Raw genomic sequence first — 11,154 nt, forward strand, 5'->3', positions numbered from 1 at the left:
TGCAATGTAGAGAACATTTACAGCGAACAGTTCACTGAACACCTTTCCTACAAGTTCTAGATGACCAAGCCAGAGCTGCAGCCACTGATATATCATTATTATGTGTGCATTTGTGTGTGTGTGTGTGTGTGTGTGTGTGTGTAGAGCTGACCATGGCTGAAATGAGGCAGAGTCTGGAGCAGGAGAGAGAGCGGCTGGTGTCAGAGGTGAAGAAACAGATGGAGATGGAGAAACAGCAGGCGGTGGACGAGACCAAGAAGAAGCAGTGGTGTGCCAACTGCAAGAAAGAGGCTATTTTCTACTGCTGCTGGAACACGAGTTACTGTGACTACCCCTGCCAGCAGGCACACTGGCCCGAACACATGAAGTCCTGCACACAGTCAGGTAAACAGTTCTACACCTTACTCTCTATTTCTGCTTTTGGTCTTTTACACTCTTAACAGTTAAGGTTCTTTATGGTTCCATGAAGAAACCTTTATCATCAATGAAGACTTTCTATTGCACTAAAGGTTCTTTATAATGAAATAATCAATATGTTCTTCAAACTAAGTGGTTCTTTCAGTGGCAATGCTATAAAAACCTGCTTTTGGAAGTTTTATTTCTAAGAGTGTACCACTTTTACCAAAAAACTAGAAGAGAGAGGACAAGAAATGGCAGGGATCAAGAAACAGGCCAGATTCAAACTTTTATTGCCCAAATTAGCACCAAAGCTCAGTGTGTAAATAACACCAAATGCAAGACCACAACTCTGAATGGCTAATAGCATACTAATGTTTCTCAAGTGTATATAGTGTGTGTACTGTGCACAGAATGTCAATTACTGTGTACATGGAATGGAATATATTTGGCAAAAAAAGTGCAGTATACATTGCATTTTCATTTCCAGCATAGTGCAGTGTAAGTGTCTCTTTATTATTATCATTTTACTTGTTGTAGTGTGATTAAAATATTATTTAAGTGATGTTAAGACATTTTACATAAATTACCAAATATCAAATTTGAACTCCAAAAAGATAACTGAAAGCCACACACATCATTGAATAGGTACTATTTTACTATTTATTTATTTTTATTTGTACCATTTTATTTACCATTTACTATAGACCCTTTTCAAGGTAGGGGGTTTCTTTGAAGTGGTTGTCATATTTGGATAAAATTCTGCAATGGTAAGTAAAACTTTAACATATATAATTTTTGCGTTCCGTTTTGCCCCAATAGCAAAAGAAAAAAATCCACAGTAGCGTTTCTATGACTTTCCAAAAGAGGAAAAAATATTGAGAGATTGTTGGTCATAAAAGAGAAAGCTGTCAAATTTGCCCTTACTTTCTCAGCTGTTGTATTAGAAACACTCACGCAACAGTGTTTTTGTGTGTGTGTGTGTGTGTGTGTGTGTGTGTGTGTAATTTAATGCCAAGGTAATAAAACACAAAAGTATAGTGTTATAAATGTACTTTTTTTTAATGTAAATATAATCTTAATAACTGAAAAAATGCATCAGAACAGTCTGTAAAAAGAGTCCTTTTTTTGTAACTAGTAGGCAGTATACAGTATATACTGTGTAGTATTCTGTATGTAAGCTAGTATTCCATTCTAGCCACTTTCTGTTTTCTTTTGCATTTATTACTGAATAGCAGTTGAGTTATAGCTTTCTCTTTTTCATCTCCTCAGCCACGGCGTCTCAGCAGGAAACTGAAGCAGAAGCCAGTTCAGACGCAGCCGGAAAACCTGTAGGACAGTCCCCTAAAACCCAACCTTCACCAACAGGAGAAAGAGCATCACCCGCAAACCGAGGACCCTCCCCTTCCACGGACAACACTAAAGGCAGCTCCGCCGTGGCTGTCTCATAACCCGAGTGTGAATCATTTTATCATTCAAAGAGAGTCAGATGTTAACACCAAAGGACCTTGACTCGTTGCGAACAGACTGTTCATTGTTCAGTGTGATCATGACATGATGTCACTTCTTGTTCACTACATCCAACACAACATTAGGGCAAATGCCTATAAACGTTTGATTCATTTCTACGTACATTTCGTATTTGAATTTGTGACTTGTTTAGTACAAAGACGGAAACACCCTTTGATATAAAATATGCAACTGTAAAACTGTTGTCCTCTTTTTTATACACATCAACTTTTGTAAACTTCAACAAATGTGTTTGATCAATATCATTTTTTTTTCTTAATGTGAAAGATGCACTTAGAAGTGCCTCCGAAAGAGTAAGTTCATTTTATCAAATGAAGAGTGTGTTTGTACAAGGTCAAAAACTTACGGAATATGATTGTTAGTACTAATGGATTGTCACTACGTTTTGTTTGTTTGTTTGTTTGTTTTGGGAGAGATTCAAAGATTTAATTCTTTAATATCTTTCACCCGTGAAAGGCATCTCGACAAACAAATAAACAAAAACGAGCAAAAGTCTAGAGGAGTAAAGGAAAAGATTATATTATTGTGGGCATGTTTCTTTTTTCTCTTGTCTTGTGGACTCTCTTGTTTACATACTGTAAATACAAAAGAATAAGCAGAGATGATATCTGTAAGAAAAATAAAGTCTTCATGAGACAAATCTTTGGTGTTTTACACATTTGTATCAACAATAGCTGCGAATGCATTTCCCTTACAGTAACACTTTAGTTTAGGGACCAATTCAACTCTGCTTATCAGCATACATATAACTAGCATATTAGCTGTTTATTAGTACTTATAAAGTACATATTAATGCATAGAATTTATATATATATATATATATATATATATATATATATATATATATATATATATATTTCTACGTCAATCATTTTTTTACATCAATAAAATCTCATTTAGTTTAGGGGCCAATTCAACTCTGCTTATCAGCATACATATTACTAGGATATTAGCTGTTTATTAGCACTTATAAAGCACATATTAATGCATTATTAATGCACATATTATTGCATAGATTTTATATATATATATATATATATATATATATATATATATATATATATATATATATATATATATATATATATATATATATATATATATATATATATTTCTACGTCAATAATTTTTTTACATCAATAAAATCTTATTTTAACATAAATACAATTCTTTCAATATATTACCAAATAAAAGCAAAGAGACTGAAAGACTCTTATTTTGCCACTTTTCCTGCGTATCTGTGCGTGATGACGTAAGACGCCCGAAGGACAAATCGACGCATGATCTGGTAGAAAGAGGCGCCGGCGAACAAGAGGTAAAACTCGGCTGAGACACATCAAATACCGTTAGATATTCTTCCTTTTCTTTTCTTTTATAAACTAATGAAGCAGAGAGGTATGTTATGTTGTGACAACGTCGTTAAAGCGTAATATATGCACGGGGAATGGTTTATTTTGAATGAGAGCGCTGAATTGAACGGTTAGCCCCGGCCGCTAACGGAAGCTGCTGCTGCTGCTGCTGCTGCTGCTGATGTTTTATGGGACAAAGAATTAGCTAGGCTTGTCTTATATTTCGTCGGTACTCTGGTCTATGAGGTCGGTGTTTGTGGTTTAAGACCTATATTCATTCCGTCCTTCTTGTTTGAAGAAGTAACGCTGTCGGTAAATAGGTCTGTTATGGGGTTCTAGTGTGTAAGGCGAGGCCTGGATGAAGAAGAGCAGCTGAGGCGGTGTTTTCCTCAAGGGCTGTGTCTCAAAACCCTGCGAGCTGCAGCAGAAGAAAGCATTTTGGGCGTCAAACGTGCTTATAATTAAAATTACTTGGAATAGAATGCTGTCTATGTAGGGCAACTTGTTAGGTTTTAAGGCACAGACAAAGTGACTGACACTATTGCAGTCTTTCTCAGCATCTCTCTTGAGACTCTGGCTGTATTACAGCTCCATTCTTCTTCGTAGTTTATATCACACTATGAAGTCTTTTGTTGACGGGGTAGACTATTTATTTATTTATTAAAATCAAGAATATTGTGTGTTGTTGATTGGTTGGTTTTGGATAGAAGAGGAAACATGAGATTTAACATCCTTGATGCACTCCCTTAGGATTCACCCATGTGATGAAATGCGTTCATTGCAGTGCTTGTGTTTCTTTCTGCTCTGTCAAATTTAATGTATGATAATAATTGAGCATCCTTTATAATAAAATTGAGACAGAATGAGTCTTATATTATTATAATATTATGCTGATCAATAATAGCCTAATGTTATATGCCCTAGTTTCATCACTATTAATTGTCGGTGTGCGTCAGCAGCTCGTGGTTACTCATCATAATGTCTCATTAATCTCTTACTTCATTCTAGGACATGGCTGTGAACGTATATTCCACCTCAGTGACTAGCGACAATCTGAGTCGCCATGACATGCTCGCGTGGATCAATGAGTCTCTACAGATGAACTTCACCAAGATCGAGCTTTTATGTTCAGGTGAGCTGTATGCGGCTTTGTGTATGAATATAAGAATGCATGCAGCTTTGTTGTACAGAGGGCAACAGCTGGGTTCTGAAAGTAAAAATTCTATTTCTTTCATAAGGAAATTTATGGAAATTTAAGGAAATGGTTGGTTGGTGTGGTTTCTGGCTTGTATTGTTTCATCAAAGACTTATTTTAAATCTCTATGATAAAATGAATGGAAAAAATACTTCCAGAACCAATGCCGCTAAAGAAATGGACGTGCACTAATGCACTTTATAATAATGGATATGTTTTGGAGGAATGGAAGCATTTTTTCAGTTTATCAACTGTTTGTAATCTGATTTTCTCTACAGGTGCAGCATACTGCCAGTTTATGGACATGCTGTTTCCGGGCTGCATACCTTTGAAAAAAGTTAAATTTGGTGCAAAGTTAGAGCATGAATACATTCACAATTTTAAGATATTGCAGGCCGCCTTCAAGAGAATGGGCGTTGACAAAGTGAGTTGCTTAATTTCTTTTTTTCTCAAGCTTGTCTGCACAAGCAGTGTTTGTCTGGTCAACTCTTTAGAGATCCATCAACAAGCCACTAAGGTTTATTAATTTCCATTTTATCAGAAAAATTATATTGACTAGAATATGCTATCATTATTGGATATCTTTTATGTTGTTGCTTCTTAATTTCACCAACAAAACAGTGACTCTAATAAATCCATGAAATGATATTTGAATGTGTTTTCTCCTTCAGATTATCCCGGTTGACAAGTTGGTGAAGGGCAAATTTCAAGACAATTTTGAATTTGTTCAGTGGTTTAAGAAGTTCTTTGATGCTAACTATGACGGAAAAGACTATGACCCAGTGGAAGCGCGACAGGGCCAGGACACCATGCCTCAACCCAACCCCACCATGCCTGCCCTCAGCAAGCCCAAGAAGATCATGAATGCAGGTTGGTTACATTGCACCAGTTGTTTGCACCTCATAGTTTGATCTCAGCATTTAGGATTAGATTTTTATGTTTTACACATCTGCCCGAAAAGGTCAGATATTCAGAAATACAGTAGAATTCAACAGTTTGTGATCGGTAATATTGATGTTTTTCTTTTCTTTCTTTTTTTTTAAAGGTTTATTTTGGCGTTTTTTGCCTTTATTACGATAGCACAGTTTTTTTTTGAGCAAATAAATGTAGCCTTGGTGAGCATAAGAGACTTCTGTCAAAATCATTAAAAACAAAATCTTACTGACCCCCAAATCTTGAGCCATAGTGTATTTTGTATTTTATTTTCCCATGTTATTAATATCCATCAGGCATTGCATTATGTTCTTGTGCACTTCCATGAATTCTTCGGTAAGATGTACATGAACTGATCATTCAGGTTCTTGCCCTCGTTTTGACGTCTGTGTTCGTTGGCTTACTGCAGTCCGTCAGTCTTCTTCTGTTAAGACTGCCACGCCAGCTGCTTAAGACGTGGCTTGGGTTTTTGGGCTTTTAAGTGTCTTCAGTGTCTGTAGGGGATTCAAATGGTGGATTACTTTGAATGTAGTTGGTCCCGTTTCTGCTGATACATCTCCGTCTTTACTGACTAGTCACCATCTGCTCACTGAAGTCTAGTATAGACAATGAGAGGTGTCAGCTAAGAAATACACATGCTTTTGGTTGCTGGAGAAGTAGACATCGTTGTAGTCATTCTAGTAAATTGAAAGCTTAAATGATTTTTAAAAGTCACAACATTAAATAGTTTAAAGTGTCAACTAACTAACCAACCCACCCGCATGGAAAGTGCTGGACAGAAACTCTTCTGAGAAGGGAACATGTGATGAGTCTGATATGCTTTTAGACTGTTAGTCATTTTAATATGTAGGCATAGATGGGCATAAAAGCAGTATGAAATGGTCTTCACAACCCATCTCACTTCCATAATCTGACGTTTCTAAATGAAGCTGGATATTCAAGGAGAAAAACAGGGTGTGCTTGACTTCACTTCACTGCAGTTAAATACTTTATTATCAACACAAGGACTTGCGCTTCAGTGCATTTCAATAACAGGTCCAGTGATGATGTTATACTGTCAGAAGGTTATTAACTACTTGTCTCTCTTTCCTGTATTTCAAACTAGTTTGTTGGCATCTTACTACTTACTGCTTGTTCCCAACAGCACCACAGAGAGCAACTGTTGCCAAGGTGACACCCAAGATGGCACCTGGCTCTGCGCGGAGACCTGGTGCTGGTGGTGATGAGGAAAGGGCGGAGCTTATTCAAGAGGTTTGTCCTATTACCTCTAACTCACTTTGTTATACACTCACATTATGAGACTCACACTTTTTATAGTATGAAACAATCACAATGTGCACTTTAAAAGTTTCATCTTTGTCTAGTGTCTGCACTTTTTTGTCATCAGCATAGTATCTAGTAACTGAATGTATGCATAACAAAGTGTACTTTGGGTTTTTGACTAAAATGTTTGTTTGGTGACTTTCAGTTAAACATCTTGAAGTCTACAATCCAGGACATGGAGAAGGAGCGGGACTTTTACTTTGGCAAACTGAGGAACATTGAGCTGATCTGTCAAGAGAAGGAGGGGGAGGGAGACCCCACCCTGCAGAGGATTGTGGATATTCTCTATGCCACAGACGTGAGTCAAACACAACTACAGTCTCACCAAAGAGAAACATTTGTCACAACAGACCATGTTAGTAATTGACAGTGTTCCCATACTTATTGACCAATGATTTCATGACTTCTTCATGACCTTTTCAGTTATATATTAATATATGTTATGTTCTCTGGCCGGTATGGCATCTTCTTAGACTTAAAGGGATAGTTCACCCAAAAATGAAAATTCTTTCACTGTTAAGCTATACGTATTCTCACAAGCCATAAGATTTTAATATAGATATTTTTATCAAACCTGAACAATTTCTGCCCCTTCAATGAAAGTCAATTCCGCCAAAACTTAGACTCTTCATAATAAAGACATTGTAAAAGTCTGATTAAACCAAGTCTTCTGAATAGGCATGCTCATGCACAGATTTAATTTGGACATTTATTCATGCATAAACATTGATCAATGCAAATACACCAAGCCATATACCATATTTGACTTGGCAAATACACCAAGCCATATACCATATTTGACTTGGCAAATACACCAAGCCATATATGGTAAAGCAAAGCATAACTGTACTACAGCCTCAATAGTTTTTGGATGAAGAGCAAGCACGTTTGAGCTTCTGGTTGCTATTTAGGATGTGCTTGGTGGCAAAGTCTCGGTGAAATGGACTTTAAATGGAGGAACAGAAATCTTTCATGATTCCTTAGAAATCTCTCCATTTACAGTGGCGGCCAAAATTATTAGAGCTGTGGCAACGTCTCCAAGATGCTTCAAGAAACCTACCTGCAAAGATACAGAACTGTTAATAGGTTTAGACACTTGTGCTGTCAGAAATAATGTCATAAATAGATTCTTTATCCATGAACTTCTGTTAATTAAATCAACATTTGGTGTGACCATCCTTTGCGTTTAAAGCAGCTTTTGCCCTCGGTGCACTTGCACATAGTTTTTTAGGTAGCTTTGCAGGTAGGACTCTTGAAGAATCTTGGAGACGTTGCCACAGTTCTTCTGGATTGAGTCTGTCTCAGTTTGTTCTGTTTCTTCATGTTATTCCGGACTGACTGGATGACAATGAGATCAGATCTCTGTGTGCAGCACCGGCTGCTGTCAGACAAAAATCTCACTGGATTATTACAATTAATGGCAAAATGAATGTTTGGAAATGTAAACTGATATTTCCTACTGACACACTACAGCAAAATATAGAAATAACTGAATTAAAACCATTTTTTTAGCTGCTGAAAATACTAGTGTTGTAATAATTTTGGCTGCCACTATATGTTTAAGATGAGCAGAAGTCAGATGGGTTTGGCACAATATGAGGATGAATAAATGAGGATTGGTGAAATGAGCTATTAGAATGAAAGCCTCCAGTGTCAAGCTATTTATTTATTGTCTATTACAGCTTTACATTAATTAAAAAAAGCTCAGATATGTCCAGTTTTTACATGACCTCGAAAGCCTCTAATGATTAAATAAAAATGATGGTTTTTAATGGACATCACAGAATTCCCCAGTAACAGTCTGGAGAAAGATTAGACGGTCTTGTACATGAATTTACTGATCTTGTAAAAACAGACTAGACTATTCTGGGGAATGTTTCCTACAGTGGAACAGTCTTTAAATGGCAAGACTTTTCTTATCAGATGACTCAATCTCTCTCTGTCTCTTTTTCTCTCTTTCTCTCTCTCTCGCTCGCTCGCTCTCTCAGGAGGGGTTTGTCATACCAGACGCTGAGTCAGAGGACCAGGAAGAGTTCTAATGCTCGTGGCTTGCTGCAGTTTACCCTCCTCTCACCTTTCCATTCCCGTCCTCTCCATACAGTCACTACCCCGCCATCCACACATCAGATTACGCATTTGGACTTCCGAACAAACTCCATACTGAATCCCATTGCGTCTGCTAAAGCATGCATAGACACACTTCATGTCTAAAGAACCGTTTTAATGCCCTCAGACCTCTGGCTGCCACGATACTCCTGTTTCTCTCCGAGGAAGAGTGTGTTTCCCGTCTGTAATATACAATCTAATATTGCTTTCCTCTTTCAGCACCTTCAGACAGCTGCAGTTGTATTTATCTTAAATGTCTCTGAAACGTCTTGGACACATGCTCTGTAGCGATTTATAGGTGGCGTCTCCCCCCTCACTGCTGTGGTACATATCTGTGATCACGTCTTATTCAGAACCGTACCTTACTGACACAAAACCGAGGGACGGAATGACAAAACGTGTGTTAGTTAATTGCAAAAACCCTCTCTCTTCCTAGTTTCCACTCATGGTTTTGGTGCTTGCTTTAGCATAAGGCAGGAAGCAGTCACCACCGCTCCAGTCTATCCTCAGTGACTGTGCCTTATACAGACTGTCTGGAGGGAGTGGACCCAGTCTGACGTTTGTCTTTTCTTTGTGTTATGGATGTAGTGAAGCATGGTTTTTGAGTCGACGCACGTACTAACACTCAGTCGTGCGCTTTGGCATACAGGACGCAGATGTACTGTTGTGCCACGGTTGCACGAGTTTAAATGTTTTTGTTATAATTTTATTGCTTTTGTTTTAAACCGTTATCCGGATGAAGTTAGTAGCCACTACGTCGGCCACAATTTGAGTTGACAAGACAAACACTGCCTGTTTCTTCCTGTTTTACTGCCTTATATTTAATGCGTTTTTCTGTCCTTTCCTTCGCACTGTCTCTTTTGGCAAATGTTTGTAATTCAAGTTATTAAAGTTTTAAATTTACGTTTTCTTTTGTTTCTTTCTTTTAATTATTATTTGTAGATGTAGTGGCAGCAGAAGAATATTGGTTATTTCAGACCCAAGTCTTTTAAATACACAAGATGAGAACGTGAAATCTTTTGAGTTATTTTAAAATATTGCACTCTTCCAAGACCATTCCCCAAATAACCATGTCAAGCTGATGATACAAATTCAGAAACACTAAAAATATCGACTTAATGAGCTTTGTAGATGAAAGCTTTACTTCTCACTTTGAATTGGATCTTTCCAGGCAATGCTTGCTCACTTCATTTGTCATTTTTTGGAGATTCAACACGATTCTGACTTTAGATCACTGTGCCAACTCTGACATTCTCCGACGTGTAGCTTCATTGTTTTCATGTGCACCAGTCATTCTCAGTAGATAGGAGTTTTTCTGTGTGTAGTTCTCAATGTTGCATTTTACATCAATAGCACATGCAAAACCGGCAATCAGAGTTGTTATTGGTGCTATCGAATACCTTGACCCTTAAGAACTTGCCTGTTTGAGCCAGACAAGCCTTTTTGCTGGATGTTTGGGTTCACTGGGTTAGAAATATTGCTGCAGTTGGATGAATATAACAGCGCTGGGTCTGATCTAAATAGGAGACAATAGGAAAACAAGTGACACTCACTTTTCTGGACTTGCATTGACAAATATCCCATTGTAATTTCACATAAGCCAAACAGCTAAATATTGGCACAATTTGGATGCAAGTAAAAATGTGGACGGAAGTAGTTTGGAAGCAGGTAATGTCTGTTAAAAGGCAGTGATTGACCCTTCCTTCCTTTCTTTCAATGCTCTGTGGCCTTTAAGAACAATCTGTAGCGAAGGTACTCAGTACATTGTGGGCCCCGCACCACGAGCAAACTGTCTCTCTCCCTGTTTTTGTACTTGCAGGCTGTTAAGAGTTCCACATTTTGAACTGAAGTCCATTTCTTACAATAAAACAGTATTTACATGTCTTTCTGTTGGTGTCTTCATTTCTGTTGATGAGGAATGAATGGCCTACAGTTCTCCACATTTTTGAACAAAGGTAAAGACCTCACCACTAGGTGGCGTTAGTGATCCATGCTAATCAAAAGTTAAGACCGTGGGACTGAATATAGTAAAATAATTGAACATGCTTGTGCTTTCACTCGCTCTCTCTCTCTCTCACTGCTAGGTTTGCTGGTGTGAGTAATAGAGCTGCTTTAAAGCAGTCATTAGTTGAGGAGGTTTAGGTGAAGCATAGGAAGCACTGTGGGGTTTGTGGAGTGGTAGTCCGTTATTAAAGAGTGGGTGGGAGATTACAGCTCTTCTTCTCAGTGTGGAACTGTAAAAACTGTGTTTCGCACACCTCTAAACCAGATGTGCCTCTGTCTAACAACACGTTTGTTTTGGAGGAATGCTGAAGAAGATCT

At 37.8% G+C, this 11,154-nt stretch overlaps 2 protein-coding genes across 8 annotated transcripts in view; both read left to right on the top strand.

The window, feature by feature from the left end:
- The window catches only part of LOC109062314 (protein kinase C-binding protein 1-like), a 21,071-nt gene extending 18,505 nt beyond the window's left edge, over nucleotides 1-2,566 (top strand). For 5 of the 6 annotated variants that reach the window (XM_042751169.1, XM_042751166.1, XM_042751170.1 and 2 more), the window contains exons 19-20: nucleotides 145-384; nucleotides 1,669-2,566. In XM_042751169.1, the coding sequence (XP_042607103.1) occupies nucleotides 145-384; nucleotides 1,669-1,847 (419 nt within the window). In that variant the 3' untranslated portion in view covers nucleotides 1,848-2,566. Of the gene's footprint in view, nucleotides 1-144; nucleotides 385-1,103; nucleotides 1,167-1,668 lie in introns of all 6 variants that reach the window. The other variant, XM_042751171.1, reaches the window with a different exon arrangement.
- Nucleotides 2,567-3,166: 600 nt separating this feature from the next.
- Nucleotides 3,167-10,716, top strand: LOC109059304 (microtubule-associated protein RP/EB family member 1-like). 2 transcript variants are annotated; one of them, XM_019076491.2, is made up of 7 exons: nucleotides 3,167-3,241; nucleotides 4,284-4,407; nucleotides 4,749-4,894; nucleotides 5,142-5,340; nucleotides 6,548-6,654; nucleotides 6,872-7,024; nucleotides 8,715-10,716. In XM_019076491.2, the coding sequence occupies exons 2-7, from the start codon at nucleotides 4,287-4,289 to the stop codon at nucleotides 8,763-8,765; spliced, it is 777 nt and encodes a 258-aa protein (XP_018932036.1). In that variant the 5' UTR covers nucleotides 3,167-3,241; nucleotides 4,284-4,286; the 3' UTR covers nucleotides 8,766-10,716. The 2 variants fall into 2 exon arrangements, with proteins under 2 accessions (XP_018932036.1, XP_042606113.1); XM_042750179.1 differs by lacking the exon at nucleotides 3,167-3,241 and adding an exon at nucleotides 3,246-3,321.
- The last annotated feature ends 438 nt before the right edge of the window (nucleotides 10,717-11,154 follow it).

The sequence above is a fragment of the Cyprinus carpio genome, chromosome B23 (genome assembly GCF_018340385.1).
Source record: "Cyprinus carpio isolate SPL01 chromosome B23, ASM1834038v1, whole genome shotgun sequence".
Taxonomy (NCBI): Eukaryota; Metazoa; Chordata; class Actinopteri; order Cypriniformes; family Cyprinidae; genus Cyprinus; species Cyprinus carpio.